Below are 23,176 nucleotides of genomic sequence, written 5' to 3' on the forward strand. Positions count from 1 at the left end.
AACTATTTGAAAGATTATTTTTGATATCCATCACTCTTTGAGTACAAGGGTTTTTTTCCTCACAGAAATCAGTCTGAACTATATGGTCAAATTCCTACTTGGATTTATTATCATTAAGTTCACTGGAACAATCATATGTAAAGGAGATTGATGAATTTGATATGATTTAGTTTAAAATATCATTGTATGAAAACATTTTAAAATCTAACAATTTGCGAAAAGATCTAATATCTTGTATGCAATTGACTGTTTTCTTATTAAAGGGGTTTGCTTGAAAAAGTGACAGCAATCAAAGAATTGGAAAAGTAGCAAGTATTCCAAATTTCAGTTATCCATCCGTTTTAGAAATTCATTTGGTGGAGTAGTGATTGATCAGTCGATCAGCCTCTCTCCAGCCCGACAGCAGTGCTCCATGGCTGGTGCTGTGGTAGCTCCGATGTGTTGCTTCACCAGCAAATAAAATCTGCAGCGTCTAGAATCAGAGAGACACGATTTAAGTTGCAACAGCTAAGCATTTTTTCATGATTTGTATAACATGGATTCATCAGCATGAGGGATGACAATATTGGAGTGAGTGCAATATTTTCCATTTATCATGCAACAAGCGATCAGTCTAATTGTTTAATAGAAACCTCAATACCACATCTTCAGCTAACGTATCTCATTTGTAGCCTTCATCAGTCTGCTTTTGTTTCAGATTTTCAGCATTAACAGTATTTTGTGTTTATTTTGGATATTACTAAGTTATTTTCATTATCAATACAGCTGTGACCAATATTTGTAATATGAATAACAACTACCTTGTGCATGACACCCTATTGAAGTATAATAACCAGGAGCCTTCAGGAGTAGGTTAGAGAGAATCGCATTCACATCTACACTGTGCTTACATACATCTGTAACAACTAAATGTATTTAGTTGGTAAGATTATCTCTGGATATCCATGCAGCATTTTACAGAAGCTTTGAACATCATAACAGAAAAAATATTCATTGGATGTTCAGAAAGTTATTAAACCTAGCAAAAAAAACATTAAGTTTCAGTCATTCAATTGAATGAATTGAAGACCATCAACTGCAAGACACCATCTAAGCCATATATCATCCTGACTTGGATACGTTCCTTTATCATTACTGCGTCAATGCAATGGCATTTCCCATCATTAACATTCTGGGAGCACAATCACTACAAAAACTGCTATGATTCATAGAATCATACACTACAAAAGAGGCTCTTCAACCCATCGAGTCTGCACCATTAAAATCTACATTAAATCTACTAATCCCACTTTCTGGCACATGGCCCATATCCTTCAATGTTGTGACACCGATCAAAGTGCTCATCAAAGTACTTCCTAAAGGTTGTCAGGTTTCTCTCCTCAACTACCCTTCCAGGTTATGCATTTCAGATTCCCAGCACTTTCTGGGTGAAAATAAATGCCTCAGGTCCCCTATAAACCTCTTGTCTTTCACCTTTAAATTGTGCCTCCTTGTTATTGACCCCTTAAATTAAGGGGAACTGTTGATTTCTATCCACTCTGTCCATTACCCCCCCACCTCCCCCCCACCCCTCCTTTTGTCTTATGGACCTTAATGAGGTCCCCTCCAGCTTTTATTGTTCTAGAGAAAACAACCTGAACTTATCCTGCCTTTCTTCATAACTAAACCACCCCCACCTTGACAACACCTTGGTGAACATCCTCTGCACTCCTTCTGGCATAATCATATCCTTCCTATAGCGTGGTGACCCAAAGTGCACCTAGTACTCCAGTCATGGCCTAACTTAAGTTTTGAACAACTCCAACATAACCTCCCTGTTCTTATAGTCTTTGCTATTACTGATAAAGCCAAGTGTCCTGTAAGCTGTCTGAACTACTCTATTAACTAGTCCTGCCTTCACAGATGAGCACCACAAGATCTTTCTGTTCCTCTGAGCTTTCTAATGCTCCGTCATTCATTGAGTACTCCCTTGTCTTCTTCTAAAGTGCATCATTTTACACTTATAAGGATTAAATTCTATCTGCCACTCATCTGCCCACTGACCAACCCATCTATATCTTCCTACAACCTAAGACTATTAAACACCTGGCTAATTTTCATGCCATCTGTAACCTTACTTATCATCTACCCACATTCTCATTTATATTGCTTACGTATGAGGAGTCACAGAGTCATACAACACAGGAACAGACCCTTTGGTCCAACTCATCCACACCGACCAGACATTCCAATCTGACCTAGTCCCATTTGCCAGCATTTGGTCTGTATCCCTCCAAACCCTTCCTATTCATATACCCACTCAGATGCCTTTTAAATGTTGTAATTGTACCAGACACCATCACTTCCTCTGGCAGTTCATTCCATACATGCACCAACCTCTGCATTAAAAAGTTATCCCTCAGGTCCCTTTTAAATCTTTCCCCTCTCACCTTAAAACTATGTCTTCTAATTTTGGACTTCCTCATACTAAAGGGACCCAGCACAGATCCCTAATGTATGTCATGTACACTGGCCTCCAGTCATATAAACAATCTTCTATCACTCCCCTCTGTTTCTTACTGCAATGCCAATCCAGCTTGCCAAATTACCCTGGATCCTATATGCTTTTAACCTCTTTAGCAGTCTCCCATGTGGGACCTTATCAAAGGCTTTGTGAAATCCATGTAACCTACATCAATTTTACTACTCTCATCTACACAACTGATTACCTTCTTGAAAAGTTAACTCAAAATTATTAGGCATGACCTCCTTTTAACAAAGCCATGCTGACTATCCCTGTTCAAACCTTGCCACTCCAAGAAGATATCAATTCCCTCCTTTAGTGTTTTTTTTCCAATAGTTTCCCCACCACTGCTGTGAGGTTCATGGGTATATAATTCCTTGGCTTCTCTCTACCACCCTTTTTGAAAAGTAGAACCACATTGGCTGTCCTTCGCTGTGTCCAGAGAAGAATTAAAATTTTGGTTTGGAACCCCTATAATGTCCTCTCTCATCTCTCACAGCAGCCTGGGTTATGAGTCATCTGGAGCTGGTGATTGGTTCGACTTTAAGCCTGCCAACACTTCCAATACCTTCCCATTTCCTATGCCAAATTGCTCAAGAAGCTCACAGTCCCTCTTCCTGAATTGTGTGCCTACATCCTCAGTTCCCAAAGTGAAGACAGATGTGAATTATTTATCTAACACTCAAGTAATGTCCTCTGGCTCCACACACAGATTGCTCCTTTGGTCCCTATTGGGCCTACTCTTTCCCTGATTACACTTTTCCCCTTAATACACTTAAAGAATATTTTGGTATTTTCGCTATTCTTAGTCGCCAGTGTTTTTTTCATGCCCTGTCTTTGCTCCACTTTTCATCATTGATTTCTCTTAGAAACTATGAATTGTTGATGAACATAACCCTGCCTACATTTCCTACATTCTGTAAAGAATCCAGAAGCCAGCATTATTGTGATGTGTTTCTATAGTCTCCACTATCTGCTATTTATGTTTGCAATTGTGTGTGATAATGAGTGTGGTATCTTTGCTGTTGGTAAGCATAAGGTTTCATTGGCCAGGACTACATGTTGAGGGACGCGCTGAAGCTTGGGGCAGCTGCCGCCAAGGCGCGGTGGGGAAAAACCACCGTGTAACATCTGCCTGTCTAAAGAAGATCAGGGGGCCCATGCAGTCATTTGGGCTCTGCTGACGCCTCAGCCCAATATATGGGCGTAGGAGCGAGAAATGCACAGACCTGTATGTAAAAAAGGAAAATTCTAAGTTGTGTATGTTAATGAGAACATATGTATGGCATTACCTAATGTACAGTGTATCAAATTATTTTATGAATATTTTACGAATAAAGTATATTTTTGAAATTAAAAAAAAATAAGGTTTCATTGAAAATTGGCTTTTAATTATACTTATGCAAGGCTTGACATAGAACCACCCCTCAATAATTCTGATACTTGCGAATTTACATCATTAATGATGTAGACTATCCTATTATATATTAACATTGAACCTTTACACTGCAGGTTAAAGATCTGTGAGCAGACCAGCTGTAAGGGATTCTCTCTTGTGTTTTCTATTCTGCGACTCCTGTTCCATATAATACACATGTGTGAACACTGCGTTAGAATAAGACTGGGCTCAGTTGATTGGGTTACATTGATTTTCTGCTTTGTCTTAGATATTAAGAATAGCCACTTGTGTCGAGTATTGGAGGCCAAGAAAGTGTACTTCTGCTCCTGGTTCACAACTTAAAGAAGGCTGGGGGGAGATAGAAGTACACCTTACTAATATGAGTAAACTGGTTATTTAGAATTTTAAGAATGATACATCAATCTTCATGTCAGACTGTTAAATAGTGAGACTTACTGGAGAAGAAGTTCCCTCTTTTGCCTGTGGTAAGGGTTCAGCCAATGTGTCAATCATGTCTCCAGTTGAATTGATGGATATGTGGGAGTAGGAACCCCGAGTGTAAGGGTTACTGGACCATTTTGTCACAAAAGCATTTTTTGGTGCAGGCAGTGAAGGTCTCCCTAGGAAATATTACAATGATAGTTAAAGTAGACCTCACAAAATAAAATACCCAGATAATTACTGCCAGAATCATATTCCAGATACTGCATTTATGCAACAAAGGCAAAAAGTACTGGCAACAGTCTGGCACCATCTAAACAGAGTTCATCTTTCAACAGAATTGGGAAATGTTAGAGGTGGACAACTATTAAACAAATGGAACATCGGAATGAAAGCATGGAGCTGATTAAGAAGAAAAGGGAAGATCTATAATAGGATGGAGGGCAGGAGTGGTTGAGTGACAAAAGATATAATGGGTTAAGTGAAAGTGCAATGAGACAAAGAAGCCTCATTAGAAATGTTTGACACCTGCTGACATTTGTCTAGTTGAATGTCAAGATTGGACATTGGTGAAGCTTCTATTGAGAATTATTATCATACATGTTGGTTTATAAAAGTTAGTTGACCGTGAGCCCAACCAATCTGTTTATTCTGATAGTTCTATCCCACAAATAAATAGATTCCTCAAAGTTCCAAATTCATACCAGTAAATTGTCTGAAAAGTTTGGTGAAACTTGACGCTATTTCCTCAGGACTCAGAGATTCCACAAACTCTGCCTCTTTTCCGGAGATTGTTCCCACAAGGACATGACCAAACCTTTGGAACAAAAAGTCAGACTTTGGTCAACAGCAATTTTGTTAAATAAAAGGATAAGATTTTGTGATAAGCACTTTCGGTCTGTGTTTTCTGTGTTGACTAATATCTATTTTCTGTTAATGCAGCATCTAGGTGCATACTGAATCAGAAAACTCCTTTTATCTTTCAGAAACAATAAACTCAGTGAGAAATTGAGCATAAGAACCTTTGGTGAGATGACAAGCTGGTCAAATATTAAAATGCAATATATAATTTATTCATCATTTTTTCCATTGTGTCCTCTATTGGATGCTCTCACTTACTGACATGGTTCAATGTCCTTCATTAGTATTACTCATTCATGGGGTGAGAGTGTCACTGATTAGGCCAGCTTTTATTGTCCATCCCTAATTTAAGAGTCAATCACACTGCTGTGAGTCTGAAGTCACATGTTGGTCAGACCAGGTAAAGATGGCAACTTCTTTCCCTAAAGGGCATGAATGAACCGGATCGGGTTTTTCCAACATTTCAAAATGGATTCATGGTCACCATGAGAGTCTTAATTCCAGATACTTTCTTCATTGAATTCTGCCTTGGCAGGATTTGAATGCAGGTCTCCAGGACATTACTGGAGCCTCTGGATTAATAGTCCAGTGATAATACTACGAGGCCATCACCTCCCTGATAAGCCTAGATATTTAGCATCATGAGCTATTTTATAATGGAGGCCATCACATGCAAGTCTTGCAAAGGCTGAAGTGGAGTGCACTCGACAGCAAACAAAAGCAGCAGGCCTGACTGATTTCCTTCTTCCTTACAAATCATAGATTCTGGGACCAGTCGTAGTGCAACCTGCAAAACCCACACCCCTCCTAAAAAGCTTGATTCCAAGCTGACTCAGTATTCAACATTTCTCTGGTTTGTGTAGGTCAGGATCATACAAAATGGCACAGATACCAACAAAGCTTTCAATGAAACTCAATGAGTATGTTTTATGCAATCTTGATTGTGAGTAATCTTTCTAAATTTAAGATTAGAGATGGCATGTAATTTGTGATACAATTAATTGTGCAATAGATAGATTCCCGACAAAATTGCAACATTTATGTTGGGGATTTAAGGGAAAATATCCCATGACACTTAGTGCAAATGTAATTAGGAAAAATTAGGAAGATGATCACAGATGGGATAACAGGAATGATGACAGAAATACTGCCTTAAGGAGGGTTCCAAAGCAAGAGAAGGAAATGGGAAAGGGGAAAGGCTTGACCTGCATCTACCCTGTTCATCCCGGTAAGGATTTTCTTTGTTTGAATGAGATTACTTCACATTCCTCAAAATTCATGGAATACAGGCTCAGTCAATTTAAACTTTGCTCACAGGACAATTCCTCCTTCCCAAGAAGTCTTGTGGTGAGTCTTTATTGCAACCCCTCTATGGGAAGTATGTATTTCCTTAAGTAAGGAGATCAAAACTGTACATAATACTGCATGGTCTCACCAAGACTGTACATAATTGCAGGAAGACATCTCTGCTCCTACGTAAAAGTCCTCTCTTAGTAAAGGGCAACGTACCACAGTGTTATAGAGTCATTGAGATATACAGCATGGAAAGAGACCCTTCAGTCCAACTTGTCCATACCAAACAGATATGCAAAATTAATTTAGTCCAATTATCCAGCACTTGGCACATACCCCTGTAAACACTTCCTATTCATATACCCATCCAGATGCCTCATAAATGCTGCAATTGTACAAGCCTCCACCACTTCCTCTGGCAGCTCATTCCATATATGTCCCACCCTCTGCGTGAAAACATTGCTCTTAGGTCCCTTTTAAATCTTTCTTCTCTCACCCTAAACCTATGCCCTCTAGTTCTGGACTCCCCCTTTCCAGGAAAAAGACCTTGTCTATTTATCCTATCCATGTCCCTCATGATTATAAACCTCTATAAGGTCACTCCTCAGCCTCCAGTGCTCCAGGGAAAACAGCCCCAGCCTGTTCAGCCTTTCTCTATAGCTCAAAGCCTCCAACCCTGGCAACATTCTTGTAAATCTTTTCTGAACCCTTTCAAGTTTCACAAAATCCTTCCTGTAAGAGGGAGACCAGAATTGCACACAATATTCCAAAGATGACCTAACCAATGTCCTGCACAACCACAACATCACCTCCCAACTCCTATTCTCATTGCACTGACCGAAAAAGCAAGCGTACTAAATGCCTTCTTCAACATCCTATTCTCCTGTTACTCCGCTTTCAAGGAACTATGAACATGCACTTCGAGGTTTCTTTGTTCAGCAACATTCAGCTGGTCCTTAAGATTATTAGTAGCTTCAAAGTTCCCGACTTTGTACTACTACAAAAAATCTCCATATCTATGGGTTTGCCCAAAAGTGGATAACTTTGCCTTTCTCCAAGGATTAAGGTTGTTTGCGTTATGTGGCAGTGGTAGAAGGCTTAATGGACAGATTCAAATGCATTAATTGAAAGATGGGCACAAATTTGTGAAACAACAATTGATGAAGGATTTTGGAGAGGATGGTGATGTAAAAATAGAATATTAGCTGTCAATGAGAAAGGAGGTCAAGTGTTGTAACCGTAAAGTCTATCATTATAGATTGCTGCAGAATGCCTCAGTACTCATTTTCAATTTTCCTTTGCCTCTTGCTCCCCCTGCTGGTACTATAACCTTTACGTGTGGTCATCCATTCAAACGTAAGGAGAGGCAGAATATTCTGTACTAGGGGTTGAACAACAAAGATAAACTCTAAGGACTCCATACTTATTTTGTTATTTCTTTCAATACTCCAAATAATCGATTAGCGCAGAGTAAACAATTCACTAGTACTTCGAGAATGAGGGTATTGTCCAATACAATTATGGTGGCAGTGAAGGTTGATGTCATGTCCCCTCAAATATTCGGTGCTACATGCCACCATTTTGTTTGACAGAGATGGGCAGCTTTTACACATTAAGACAGATTATTGCCAGAAACCTTCCTGTGGTCGCGACTTTGATACAGATAGTTGACTCTTCTGAATAGGAACAGGGAATTAAAAGGCATAGTTTGATTATACTTCCTTAACCTTTACTTACAAAATAAACCTTTAAAAGCAATGTCTAGTCACTTTTAAAATTCTTTTTCCTAACTCATTGACAAATCAAAACAGAAAAAAATATTTATTCAAATGTTAAGATTACTGTTTACACGGTTTTGTTACTGGATTAGTAACCCAGAGTGGTGAGATCAGCAGTCAGAGAATTTAAATTTAGTTAATTAAATACATCTGAAATAAGAAAATGTTTGTGTCTGTAATAGTAACCATGGTCCACTAACCTCAAAATTGCAGTATTGTCATAAAAAATAGTTTACTCTCTTATGTTGCAGAAATTAACCTGTTCCTAGCCAGTCTGGCCTGTATGCCATTTCAAAGCCCCAGTAATAGGGTTAACTCTTAAGTCTTACCAAGCTTTGCCATCATTTAAAAATGACAGACTGCAAAGAATCAGAATTTAGTTCAATCATCATCTTCTCAAGGGCACCTCATAATGGGCAATAAATACTGGACTTGCCAACAAAGTCATCGTCCCATGAATAAATAAATTTAGAAAATCAGTTACTGCTAAACATTATTATCATAGTTTTTGTGAAAAGAATTGCTTATCTCTGACGTTATAAATGTTGCATTCTCATCAACAACATAGAATTGTGAAAAACACAAACTTTCAAAAATTTGCCACTGATACATGGAACAATAATTTGCAATACTTTTGACAGAGAACTGTCAGCATTTGCCGTCATTAGATTAGATTACCTACAGTGTGGAAAAGGCCATTTGGCCCAACAAGTCCACACCAACCCTCTGAACAGCAAACCCCCCTCCCCCCCCCCCACACACATTTACCCCTAACACAATGGGCAATTTAGCATGGCTAATTCACCTGACCTGTATATCTATGGACTGTGGGTGGAAACCTACACAGATACAGGGAGAATGTAGGTGAAAACAATGACTGCAGATGCTGGAAACCAGATGCTGGATTAGAGGTGCTGGAAAAGCACATCAGTTCAGGCAGCATCGGAGGAGCAGTAAAATCGACGTTTTGGGCAAAAGCCCTTCATCAGGAATACATGCAGAGCACCTGAAGGGTGGAGAGATAAATGAGAGGGGGGTGGGGGTGGGGAGAAAGTAGCATAGAGTACAATAAGTGAGTGGGGGAGGGGATGAAGGTGGTATGCCAGAGAGGAGGGAGGAGCGAATAGGTGGAAAAGAAGATAGGCAGGTAGGACAAGTCATGGGGACAGTGCTGAGCTGGAAGTTTGGTAATGGGGGGAGGTGGGGGAAGGGGAAATGAGGAAACTGGTGAAGTCCACATTGATGCCCTGGGGTTGAAGTGTTCCGAGACGGAAGATGAGGCGTTCTTCCTCCAGGCATCGGGTGGTGAGGGAGCAGCGGTGAAGGAGGCCCAGGGCCTCCATGTTCTCGGCAGAGTGGGAGGGGGAGTTGAAATGTTGCGCCACAGGGCGGTGGGATTGATTGGTGCGGGTGTCCCAGAGATGTTTCCTAAAGCACTCCGTGAGGAGGCGTCCAGTCCCCCCAGTGTAGAGGAGACCGCATCAGGAGCAACGGATACAATAAATGATATTGGTGGATGTGCAGGTAAAACTTTGATGGATGTGGAAGGCTCCTTTGGGGCCTTGGATGGAAGTGAGGGAGGAGGTGTGGGCGCAGGTTTTGCAATACGTGCGGTGGCAGGGGAAGGTGCCAGGACGGGGTAGGTGGGTTGTAGGGGGGCGTGGACCTGACCAGGTAGTCACGGAGGGAACGGTCTTTGTGGAAAACGGATAGGGGTGGGGAGGGAAATATGTCCCTGGTGGTGGGGTCCGTTTGGAGGTGCAAACTGTACACAGACAGTTTCCCAAGGCCAGAATCAAACCCATGTCCCTGGTGCTGTGAGGCAACAGTGCTAACCACTGAGCCACCATGCTGCCCCTAAGATTGCATCTCTAAATCTGTCTGTCCCTTCAGGGTGCAGCAGGAATACAGCTGAACGTTGACATCCTGAAGTTTATTTTATTATTCATTCACAGGATAAGGTCATCACTGGCTAGGCCAATACTTATTGTCCATCCCAGAGGGCTATGAAGAGTCAACTGTGGTTCTGGAGTTACATGTAGTCCAGACCAGGTAAGGATAGCAGGATCCTTCCCTAAAGGACATTAGTGAACCGGATAAGTTGTGGTCTGTCCTTCACATCTCTGCCACAGATTCCTCTCATACCCCTCACTCACCAAGTTTGCAATCTAAGAAATACATTGATTGGGTGATTTTTTTCCATTTTACCTATGACAGTTAGAAAGTCTTTAAAATGTTATCCCTCACCCAAAGGTCTGTAACTACAGGGTTCCAAATACCTGCTATCTTTAACATAAGGAAGTTTTCCCTAAATTTACTCCTTTCACTTTGACTCTGACCCAAGTCTTACATTCCCAAAGTAGAAGAAATAGCTTCTCCTGATCTATCATATCTATTCCTGCTAAGATTTAATCAAGTGACTCTCTAACCCTCTAAATTCAGGGAATATAAACACAGTCTGTGCATGGTCTCCTCGAAATGTAATCCATAAGGGTCTAAATACATTTTGGATAAAGCTACACTACATTCCTTCAAGGCCAATATATCCATCCTAAAATGTGATGACCAGAACTACTCCAGTACAAGTAGGCCTTTCTGTAGCTTAAACATGAATTCTGTCCCCTTCTGTTCTAAGCTCTTATGAGGAACAGTTCACAACATTTTGATTTCACCAATAATTCTGCTCAATGTAGGTGTATCATACACTTTGAATTTCTGATAAAAATGCAAAGGCATGACTGCAGAACATGTACTGCTGCTGTACAGATGGGAGTTTTTCTTTAGTACCTTTCAGGTGGCCTGAACACATAAATGACTGGAACTCGTCTCCACCACTCAGCCAGGTTGGGTTTCTGGGCAGACAATGGGGTCTCATCCTCCCAAACCAATCCAATTATGTCTGTATTTTCATCCCAAAATGGTGCCTCATACTCCAGGTAAATCTTATTCATTGTACCAAAGCCCATGTTTTGAATAGCATGCTGATACTTCTTGGGAAGGCTTGGCTGAAACAATGACTGGCTATTTGCCTTTAGACAACCTGTGAATGTGAATAGAAAATAAATGACACTTTAAACATCATTCCTTTATCATAATTACTCCATTGTTGCTTAAATTAACCATTTTACTACCGGCACATTATTTCCTTGTGTTGTTTGTTATTGTTAACATTTTGCTCACACCCAATCGTGACAAAAACAGGGACCACTAATATGATGGGCATGGATAGGATAAATAGACAAAGTCTCTTCCCTGGTGGGGGAGTCCAGAAGTAGAGGGCTTAGGTTTGGGGTGAGAGGAGAAATATATGAAAGAGACCTAAGAGGCATTCATAGGGTGGTACATATATGGAATGATCTGCCAGAGGATGTGGTGGAGGCTGGTACAATTGCAACATTTAAAAGACATCTGGATGGGTATATGAATAGGAAGGGTTTGGAGGGATATGGGCCGGGTGCTGGTAGGTGGGACTAGATTAGGTTGGGATATCTGGTCGGCATGGACGGACTGGACCGAAGGGTCTGTTTCCATGCTGTACATCTCTATGACAGTAAATCTACCTAATTTTTCGGAAAACGTTTAGCAACTCATGTTAACCCTAACTATTGAGACATTTGCTAGTGTACAAACTACTGATTTTTGATCTCTACTGTTGCTGCTTCCAAATAATTTAGCATTAATTTTACTCTTTTCTTTTACAAACTGATGTGAGTCATTGTAAATTTTCTAACAATCTGTAATCTTTAAACTCATCCTTTCAAGTTCCCTGACCCTTTTCACATGTGGATATTATTTTGAGAACAATGATCTTTTGAACCTGTTGAGAAAGTTCGATTAGCAGAGGTTCCATAGGACTTTGGTGAAGCCTCTTCTGGAGGACTGTGTCCAGTTTTTGTCTCCATGTTATAAGAAGGGTACTATTAAGCTGGAGGGGTTCAGAAAAGATTCAGCAGAATGTTGCCAGGAATGGAAGGTTTAAGTTATAAGGAGGGGCTGGGACTTTTTTCACGGGGGTGTGGGAAGTTGAGGGGTGACCTTATTAGAATTAGATTCCCTACAGTGTGGAAACAGGCCCTTCGGCCCAACAAGTCCACACCGAGCCTCTGAAGAGTGACCCACCCAAACACATTCCCCTACCCTATATTTCCCTCTGACTACACAGTGGGCAATTTAGCATGGCCAATTTACCTGACCTGCACATCTTCAGATTGTGGGAGGAAAACCACACAGACACAGGGAAAATGTGCAAACTCCACAAAGACAGTCACCCCAGGCTAGAATCGAACTTGGGTCCCTGGCATTGTGCTAACCACTGAGCCATCATGCCACCAAGTTTATAAAATACTGAGAAACATCAGAGGCTGAGGGGTGACCTTATAAAGGTTAATAAAATGATGAGGTACATGGATAGGGTGGGAATGGGAGAGTCCAAAACTAGAGGGCAAGGGTGAGGGGTGAAAGATTTAAAAGAGACCTAAGTGGCAACTTTTTCACACAAAAGTATGGAATGTGTATGGAATGAGCTGCCAGAGGAAGTGGTGGACGCTCATATGATTACAACATTTAAAAGGTATCTGGATGGGTATTTAAATAGGAAGGGTTTAGAGGGATATGGGCCAAATGCTGGTAGATGAGACTAGATTAATTTAGGATATCTGGTTGGCATGCATGCATTGGACCAAAAGGTCTGTTTCCGTGCTTTATAACTCTGCAATGCTATGACTGTTTGAGGGGCATAGATAAGGAGAATAGCAAAGGTCTTTTCCTTAGGATATTGGATTTCAAAACTAGGGAGCATACTTTTAAGGTGAGGGGAGAAAGATTTTAAAAAGACACGAGGGACAAGTATTTTACACAGAGATTTGTTTGAGCATTGAGTGAACTTCCAGAAGAAGTGTGGATGAGGGTGCAGTAATAGTATTTTAAAGAAATTTAGATCAGCATGTGAATAAGAAATATTTGGAGGACTATTGGCCAAACGTAGGCAGGTAGGACGAGGTTAGTTTGGGATTAGGGTCTGGTTGGATCGGTAGGTCTGTTTCTGTGCTGTATGACTCTGTGATTTTATGACTTCCAAGTGTTTTTTTGTCCAACCAATTAGGTGAAGAATGAATGAACCACTGGTTAAGTATCCCTGGTACTCTTTGATTCCAACTCCTATTCCAGTTTATTTTCTGGCCGAAATATGTATCAATAGATAAGTAAGTGAATACTTGGATGATGAAGCTGGTTAGCTTGCTAACCAAAGATTCTTTGCAAAATTTATGTGAGGGGATAAAATGGATTGGACCAGCTCCTATTGTCTTTCTGCTACATTCCATTGACAATAGTCTTTGGACCTGAGATGACAAACACCATCAAACCATGCCAACATGCTGAAGAATTTGTAAGGATTACAATTTTTCTTGCTTCTGTTCACTTCAGAATACATTTGACTTGATCCCTAAGTTAGAATACTTTTCCATAAGAATGCAGAATACTTCCTTTGGCATAACAGTGGAAGTAATAACATTGATTTGGAGATGCAGGTGTTGGACTGGGCTGTACAAAGTTAAAAATCACACAACACCAGGTTATAGTCCAACACATTTAATTGGAAGCACACTAGCTTTCGGAGTGACGCTCCTTCATCAGGTGATGACTTGTCCCTCTGTCTTTTTAAAATCTTTCTCCCCTCACCTTAAAAGTATGCTCCCTAGTTTTGCAATCCAATATCCTAGGGAAAGGACCTTTGCTATTCTCCTTATCTATGCCCCTCAAACAGTCGTAGAATTGCAGAGATATAAAGCACGGAAACAGACCTTTTGGCCCAATGCATCCATGCCAACCAGATATCCTAAATTAATCTAGTCCCATCTACCAGCATTTGGCCCATATCCCTCTAAACCCTTCCTATTTATATACCCATCCAGATACCTTTTAAATGGTGTAATCATATCACCTGATGAAGGGACGTCGCTCTGAAAGCTAGTGTGCTTCCAATTAAACCTGTTGGACTATAACCTGGTGCTGTGTGAGTAATAAAATTGTTATTGTACTGTGAGCCAAACTAGAGGGATCCCATCAAAATGAAACTGATGGTCCAATTACAAGATACATATTCTGAAGAAATTACTGTGGATCATCATTAGTCTTAGCTTTAAAAAATAATTGGAGCTCAGTGAAAGGTTCACTGACAAAATAGTTACCCAGTGAAATGGTTACAATGACGTGGTCAGCTAGAATGTGATTTCCATCTTCACACAGCACTCTGACTGGATACAGTGAAGTGTCCTCCGATTTGAAGTTTCCATCCCATTGGATTTGTTTAACTGGCCTCTCCAGCAACAGTTTCTCTTCAGGGATAACCTCCAGCAATTTCTGCAAGAGGCTGGGAAACAGTCTGGAATGATACAGCATTTTGTCACCCATTGACAATGCAAACGTAAAGAAAAATCAGCGAAGGCAAACAAGCTTATTCCATCCGGATACGGTGAACCCACAGGCAAGCCCTGAACCACTTTGTAATCGTGCTCTTCTCTGGAAGGGTGGGAGGTTAATTTAGGAAGATGTGAGGGAAATATTTCTCAATTCCGTACCCCTGAATACCATTGATCACCCACACTTGCATCAGTCATCATCAGCACCTCCCCTGATCTCCCCAGGGACATCCCAGGGTGACAAAGGCTACCTCTGGGAGACAGCAAGAGCTCATCTCAGCTCCTAATAATTTATTTATAGTTAGAAATATTCTTAATTCAGAGGAAGTTGTCAGGTTAATTTTAAAATGAGTGCAATACATCTGCACTCTATCCATGCCTTGGCAGTCTAGTCATCATTCTATCCAACACAATTTGCCTCATCAAACAGGTTGTTTTATTTAAAAGGCTTTAGCAACACTCATTTCTTAAAAAGACTCAAAGCTTCCCCTTGTAACTAAGAGCTAGAAAATTGGTCACATTCTTCCAGACCTCTTCCAGATCCTTGATATCGTTTGTCATGGAGAGACCAACAGCATTGGCTATGAACACTGAGAATATTTAACAATGGCATGAGCTAAATCCTTAACCCTGAACCTTAACTCTTCATCAAGGACACTTCTATGTTTATGCATTAAGCCAGGTTTTGCAATGAATGATAACCAAATTTGCCTTGTTGATCTAACTTTTGTCAAACAATTTAGATGATATTCCAGCACTCAATTCCCATCAGGATTCTCACATCCTACTTAAATGAAGACAGTTTCATTCTTTTGAAAATCATCAGACAACTTACAATTATTTATTACCCTTAGAATCATAGTTAGCAGTGAATATTTGAATATGGAAAAAAAATTGATAGATTAGCTCAACTGACAAAAATCGAGTCCACAAGATCAAGTAAGTGTGGGTTTACGCTGTGAGGATGGGAGGGTGGTTTGGCAAATGTTTCCGCTAGATAAGTGGAGCTGCAGGACTAAACTCTTAAAATTCTGTGGAATATAAATGAACAAAATAGTGACTGATTTTTTTTTGCAACTGTCCAACTTGGGAAGTCAAATCATTTAATCCAGTGAAATGTGACTGGTGAGAATAAACAGTCCAGTTGATGTTATTAAAGCTATTTAGTTTTTTTTTACACAGGAATTGAGCAATAGCAGTTCAATGATTATTTCTTTTTGGTTGAGCTTAGTATCTCAGATTGATATACATTTGGGAGATTAGTTTAGGTTTATAGTCCTGAGATAACTAACCAGATAACAATGTGATAATAACAAGTCTCTTTCTGTAAACATTTCAGTGCTGATATTCTTGCATCAGTGTGAGGGTCATGAGTTCAAATCCCATTCCAGGGAGAGCACATAACCTTGACTAACGCTTCACTGCAGTGTTGAGGAATATCAATTCTCTCAGCTTTCAATGTACCTACTTATAAATTGTAGAAAAAATTCTGATACAATCTGTAATCTAACCTGTAGGCAATTTGTGATATAAATTGTAATATATCCACACAATACAGCAACATTAGTTAACATCACTGAATCCAATAAAATCTTAAAGAGATATAAGATTGTACAAATGTAATTCAATTACTTTTCAAAGATCAAAGGAAGTGCAGGTATTATTCATCATCCTCATATGGCCAGAAAGGGTCAATTCCCTGGTGATGAACTAGAGTCTGATGTTCACCTAGAACAGGAAAGAATGACAGGTTCTCCACCTCAAACAATGCTGCTGAACCACTTAGATTTTCAAGAAACTTGATTATTTTATCAAAAGTACTGCAAGTAGAAGTTTTCAAATGTTGGGGCTTCTAGCTCCATCATCAAAAAAAAACATCGGTGGACACATCCCTCCCAGCCTCTTCACTCTTGCAGGCACTTCCTGCTCCACAGAGTGTTACGTTGCTGGAGACAGGGCTGCCAGCCCTCACTGCTGAGGAAATCCCATCTCAAAGAGCAACCTGGAGTCCAGTCTGTTCATCATGCAGCGTCATCAGCAGTCATGGTCCTAAGGATGGGCTCACACAGTGATGAGTGGGATTTGGTGAAGTAGGAGAGGATGCTGAGGGTCCTGGTGGCAAGTCCATACAGAGTGGAACTGCTAGTGCGGAGGGGGGGCAAAGCAGATTTTTTGGAGTGTGGGTATGTACTTGATCTGGAAAGCGGGGTCATTGGACACCACTCCCTTCAACACTTTCCAAAACCAAGACCAGATCAGAACAATCTTCAATCAGCCTCCCCCTTCATCCCGGATCCACTCTGACAGCCTCAAATTTGGGCCTGAGTGAGAGCATAAGAACTAGGAGCATTTTAGGCAATTCAGCCCCTTGAGCTTGATCCACCATTTGGCTGATCTCACCTCAGCCTCAACTCCATTTTTCTGCTCACTCCCTATAACTCTTCAATCCATCACTAATTAAAAATCTGTCTACCTTCTCCTTAAACGTACTCAATGTCTCAGCATTATCTGGGGTAGTGAATTCCACTGATTCTCATTCGGAGAAGTAATGTCTCCTCATTCTTTAAGGAAGCAGCCCTCGAGTGGCTAATTATCAGCCACTGTGGGATCACAAGTGAGGGGGGTGGGGGGGCATGAGTGTTTGGGCTGCTCAAGGCTTTGCTTCTCCCTCTCATAAAATTGCAGACTATTCAGGGGTGGGAAGGAAGCTGGCAGGAAGGTGATTTGGGACATCTACCCAAAAGACTTGGAAAATTGCTCAGGTATATCCTGTACACTAAATGCAGGAGAAAACCAGCCAACTTACCACCACATCATTCCACTCATTATCATCAGTAAGGTGATGGAAGGTGTCATCAACAGTGCTATCAAGCAGCACTTGTTAGCAATAAATGACGCTGCCACTCAGTTTGGATTCCACAAAGGTCATTACAGCCTTGTTGCAAACACAGACACGAGACCTGAATTTCAGAAGTGATGTGAGAGTAACTGCAGGTAGAATAAGGAGGCAGCTCCTGAATCCACCCCGGCCAGAACAAAGACCAAACTCAATGCTATCAGCACCAATCTGATGCACAGCAGCTATCTCGCCAACTGGTCCCTCAAGAACTCTGCATTGCTATGGCAACACACATTTTTACTTGAATGGTGTAAATTGGAGCCAAATGGATAGCGATGTCAAAGTCTCCAATTTAGTTCCACCATTTGGCTGACCAGGAATTGCTGTTCACAGTTGGCATGAGACTTGAAAGGGGTCAGAAAAGATTTATAAGAATGTTGCCAGAGTTGGAGAATTTGAGCTATAAGGAGAGGCTGAACAGTCTGGGGCTGTTATCCCTGGACAGTTGAGGCTGAGGGGTGTATAGGTTTATAGTGAGAGGGGAAAGATTTAAAAGGGACCCAAGGGGCAACTTTTTCATGCAAAGAGTGGTGCATTTATGGAATAAACTGCCAGAGGAAGTGATGGAGGCTGGCACAATTGCAACATTTAAAAGGCATCTGGTTGGGTATATGAATAGGAAGGATTTGGAGGGATATGGGCCAAATGCTGGCAACTGGGACTAGGTCATGTTAGAACAGCATGGACGCATGGACTGAACGGTCTGTTTCTTTGCTGTACATTTCTGTGACTCTATGTGTTGGTGGAACTTGAAATTGATACTCAGTCCTTTTGGCACTGTTATGAACCTTACCTGGCCATCAAATCCTGGAGTGGATCTTGAATCCAGACCTTCTAGTTCAGAGACAGAGATGCTACTCAATGTCCTACAACAGCTCCATTATAACCATTGAAATGGCTAAAAATATCAATATCAGTTAACATTACATACAGCAAAGATTGTTAAATGTGCTTTACTAACCCTGGAGAATTTCGATCATCACCTTCAATGTTTTTATACTCTCTGTATTCATGAACAGATACATCTCCTAGGCTATTTGTTGCAAGATGGATACATTGCCATTTCATTGACATGCTCAACAAAGCCAATTTCTGTATTCTCAGCTCGACATGGTCATCAGTCCATTGTTTGAGTAAGGTCTTTACTTCCTCTGAGTAGACTTCAGCAAGGCTTTTAGCTTGAGTGTATCTTTTCTCTTCAGCAAGACAATGAGCACGCCTCAGAATGCTGCTTGCTAGATTTCTCATTTCCTCAGTGAAGTCAGAGTCGAGCAGTTTCTGAGTGTTGGTGAGCACTGACCACTCTGTGCCTGATTTATTGTACACTTGCTGCAGAAGGTCATTTTGTATGGCCAGTTGAAAAATGGGGTTCTTCATGCTTGCCCCATGAATATACTGGGCTCCTTCATCGACCACTGATTTACCTGAATGTATTGAGTGAAAATACTTTAATTCAGATGTAACCACTGTGCCAAATGCTTCCTTAATAAATATATTTAAGGATAAACCTAACATCAATGATTTCCCTTGGTTTATTTTGTAAATTAAAAGTGTGTATATTGGAAAGATTATAAGTCTACATTCCGCAAAAGAACACAGTCCCAGACACACAAAGTTTTTAACTGCATCAACCATGTGGTTTTGAATTTCAATGCTTTATTTTAGGATTTAAAAATATAATTTAAATATCACATCCTGAACCTTGACTAAATGAATTTTTTGTACACGCTGCTAACTCATAAAGTTTAAATTTCCTAACTTTAACAAGACCATAGGGCTGCTCTCTCACTAGAGACAGACAACTGATAGTGGTTTAAAGTGAGGATCACTACACCTAACTGAAGGAGAGGGTCCTTCATGATAATCTCAACCAGGGCAAGAATTGAACTCATACTGTCATTTTGCATTGTAAACAGCCATCTAGCCAACTGAACTAACTTATACTGTCACACTAATGGGCCATCAAATGGATCCCACAACTGTATGCTTCAGATTCCTCAAATGAGCAGGTTAATTCATTATTCAACATGTACTCTTAATTCTTAAGTAAAACTCTTTGTTAAGTTTCAAGTTTGACAAATGGTACCATTGTAGGAGGGAAGCAGCACACAGGGGAAAACCGCTTTCAGTTTACTAACACACACAAAGGATTTGAAAACATTGGGTTTACATTTTTGAGTTGAAGTGGAGATGAATGAACTTCCAGGAGTACAAGGTATTTAATCTTTTATTTTAGTTTTGGTTTATGAACCAACATCTGCTATTTCCGAGAGAGTGTCTGCTAAATGAAGCTAGGACAAATATTAACTGAACATTTTCAAATGTTACCAGATGTAATTTATTGCATGTGAGTGTATCCACATAGGCAAATGGGACTTGCATAAGTGCAATGGTACTGTCCCTACCTCTGGGCTAGGTAGGCCCAGCTTCAGACCTATCTGCCCCAGAGATGTGTCACAACATGCCTGAACAGGTTCATTAGAAAGTATCTCAATGTAAGAAAGCTCATGAAGTTATTGTTAGTTCACTGTTTTGCATCTAAAATGTTATACATCCTTGGTTGTTCGTCTGATATCCATATTGCCTTTTACAAAGCTTTGAAAAATCTACATCCACTCAATAGCATTGAGCGATGGGTGAATGTATTAATTATTTGTCATTGTTAATGCATTTTATCATTTAATCTACCTGAGCAGAGACTTAAAAAAGCCCTGGTCCAATGTTACGTGATTTCCATATTCACACACATTTACTGCTTCATACCAAATGGATAGCTCCTGATCCGTCCTCCAGGCTGACTTGATGCCTCAATAATCTGCACATCAGTGAATCCCTGTTGGTACAATTTTTCAGCAGCTGCCACACCAGCTATCCCAGCTCCAATAATGACCACCTTTGGGATTTTCTTCTTGGGATTCATGCTTCAAAACAGAAGAAAACAAACACACATACACACACAAATATAGTTACATCTCAGTCACCTGGAAAATGGTAATGAGTAAATTGTTGGAGCTTCAGCCTACTAGGTTTCTGGGTCCTGAGAGACTATTTCTTGGGATCTTAAATGAGATAACTGGTGATATAACTGATGCATTGGTTTTAATTTTCAAAATTCCCTCAAATCAGGAAAGGTTCTATCCCATTGGGAAGGAGTGAATGTAATTCTTGTATTAAAAAATTGAGGAAGATTTAAAGCAGAAAACTACCTGTTGTTGGGACGATGTTAGAAACTATTGTTGAAGACAGTTTGGCAGGTCACTTAGAAAAGTTAAAGGTAATCAGACAGAGTCAGCATGACTTTGTGAAAGAACAATAATTTTTAGTCATCTCATTGGAAATCTTTGAGGAAGTAATGTATGCTGTAAAGAAAAGGGAACTGATGAATGTAGTGTACTTAGGCAATTGTGAGACTCCCCTAAAAGGTGGGTAGGGTATAATTAAAATCCACTGGTCACAGGCTGATGATATCATCAGTTCCACAGCTTATATTTAACAGTGAGAGAGGAGGCCCATGGCCTGGGTTGGGGGGGTACATCAGGTCCCAATAATGGGCCTGGGACTCGAGGGAGATGGGAGTGTCCGGCTGAGCTTGGGTTAGGAATTCACTGTGGCTTCAATCCTCTTTATCTCTCCACTAGCCCTCAACGATTCTCCGCGATATCTGTGACTGCCCCTAATGCTGGCAACTTGATGATTCCCAATCCTAATTGCACTGTCATCAGTGATTGCGGGTTCAGCTGCCTGAGTTCTGGAATTCTCCCCCTAAACCTCTCTGCCTCACTTTCCTCCTTTTGAGAGCTACCTCTTCAAATAAGCTGTTGGTCACCAGCCCTAGCAAAAAAGCTCGGTATTAAATATTTTCTATAATGCTTCTGAAGGTTTGAGGACATCTTGTTACACTGCAGGTTGATGAATAAATTATCATCCAACTCAACTCTGACTGTGTGAAGTGAATGCTAAATAGCTGCTGCTTATAGCATTTGTTATAGTCTGGGAACACCACCCTGCTATTCAAGAATCACAAGGAAGCTCTGACATTGCCTGGTCCTGACAGATTATTCAATCTCTCCCTCACACTCAACGGCCCATCCAAATGACTGCTATGAAGTGACCTCACGAGTACTTCATTCCAGCCAGAAGGCTGTTAATCTGGATGAATATCAAGTGAGAATTTGCAACATTTCTTTTTAAACAAGGCCCTATTGTTGTGATCGGTTGGGCCATTATGTCCCAATCTTGCTGCGTTGTGGATCCTTGTGTCTTCCTGCACCCTCCCTGTCTTTCCAATATTATACAAGAAGTAATTTACATGTCAAACAACTTCACCAGCAACATCCAGCTCTTTAGTGTTTAATTTCTCCAGCAGTTACAATTACTATCATTATGAGTGTGGAACTTCTTTTCCAGTAGATTTTAGCTCTCAGTTGCTATGCTGTTATTAACTGTTGAGTTTGTGAATAGCATTCATTTTGCATTTTTAGATATAGCTCACTCTATGTTGTCTCATTTTATTGTGAGCTGAAAATGTATTGCTGGAAAAGCGCAGCAGGTCAGGCAGCATCCAAGGAGCAGGAGTATTGACATTTCGGGCATGAGCCCTTCTTCAGGAATGAGGAAAGTATGCCAAGCAGGCTCAGATAAAAGATAGGGAGGAGGGGCATTGGAAATGCGAAAGGTGGAAGGAGGTTATGGTGAGGGTGATAAGGTGAGGGTGATAGGCCAGAGTGGGGGTGGGGATGGAGAGGTCAGAAAGAAGGTTAGGAAGATGGTGCTGAGTTCGAGGGTTGGGACTGAGACAAGGTGGGGGGTGGGAAAATGAAGAAACTGGAGAAATCTGAGTTCATCCCTCGTCGTTGGAGGGTTCCTGGACGGAAGATGAGGTGCTCTTCCTCCAGCCGTCGTGTGGCTATGGTCTGGCGATGGAGGAGTCCAAGGACCTGCATGTCCTTGGTGGAGTGGGAGGGGGAGTTGAAGTGTTGAGCCACGGGATGGTTGGGTTGGTTGGTCCGGGTGTCCCAGTGATGTTCTCTGAAACATTCCACAAGTAGGCGGCCTGTCTCCCCAATATAGAGGAGGCCACATTGGGTGCAGCGGATGCAGCAAATGATGTGTGTGGAAGTGCAGGTGAATTTGTGGCAGATATGGAAGGATCCCTTGGGGCCGTGGAGGGAAATAAGGGGGGTGGTGTGGGCGCAAGTTTTGCATTTCTTGTGGTTGCAGGGGAAGGTTCCGGGAGTGGAGGTTTGGTTGGTGGGGGGTGTGGACCTGATGAGGGAGTCACGGAGGGAGTGATCTTTTCAGAACGCTGATAGGGGAGGGGAGGGAAATATATCCCTGGTGGTGGGGTCCGTTTGGAGGTGGCAGAAATGACAACGGATGATACAATGTATATGGAGGTTGGTAGGGTGGTCGGTGAGGACCAGTGAGGTTCTGTCCTGGTGGCGATTGGAGGGGCTGGGCTCAAGGGCGGAGGAGCGGGAAGTGGAGGAGATGCGGTGGAGGGCATCGTCGACCACGTCTGGGGGGAAATTGCAGTTTTTGAAGAAAGAGGCCATCTGGGTTGTTCGGTATTGGAACTGTTCC

The 23,176-nt window shown here is 41.2% G+C and overlaps 1 protein-coding gene across 1 annotated transcript; it reads right to left on the minus strand.

Moving 5' to 3' along the window:
• Positions 1-349: 349 nt before the first annotated feature.
• Positions 350-18,970, minus strand: LOC132818167 (peroxisomal N(1)-acetyl-spermine/spermidine oxidase-like). The gene is made up of 6 exons (XM_060828946.1): positions 18,555-18,970; positions 14,464-14,657; positions 11,063-11,315; positions 5,048-5,160; positions 4,359-4,522; positions 350-472 (listed from the first exon to the last, which is right to left on the minus strand). The coding sequence occupies exons 1-6, from the start codon at positions 18,968-18,970 to the stop codon at positions 350-352; spliced, it is 1,263 nt and encodes a 420-aa protein (XP_060684929.1).
• Positions 18,971-23,176: the final 4,206 nt, after the last annotated feature.

This window comes from Hemiscyllium ocellatum, chromosome 8, assembly GCF_020745735.1.
Source record: "Hemiscyllium ocellatum isolate sHemOce1 chromosome 8, sHemOce1.pat.X.cur, whole genome shotgun sequence".
NCBI lineage: Eukaryota > Metazoa > Chordata > Chondrichthyes > Orectolobiformes > Hemiscylliidae > Hemiscyllium > Hemiscyllium ocellatum.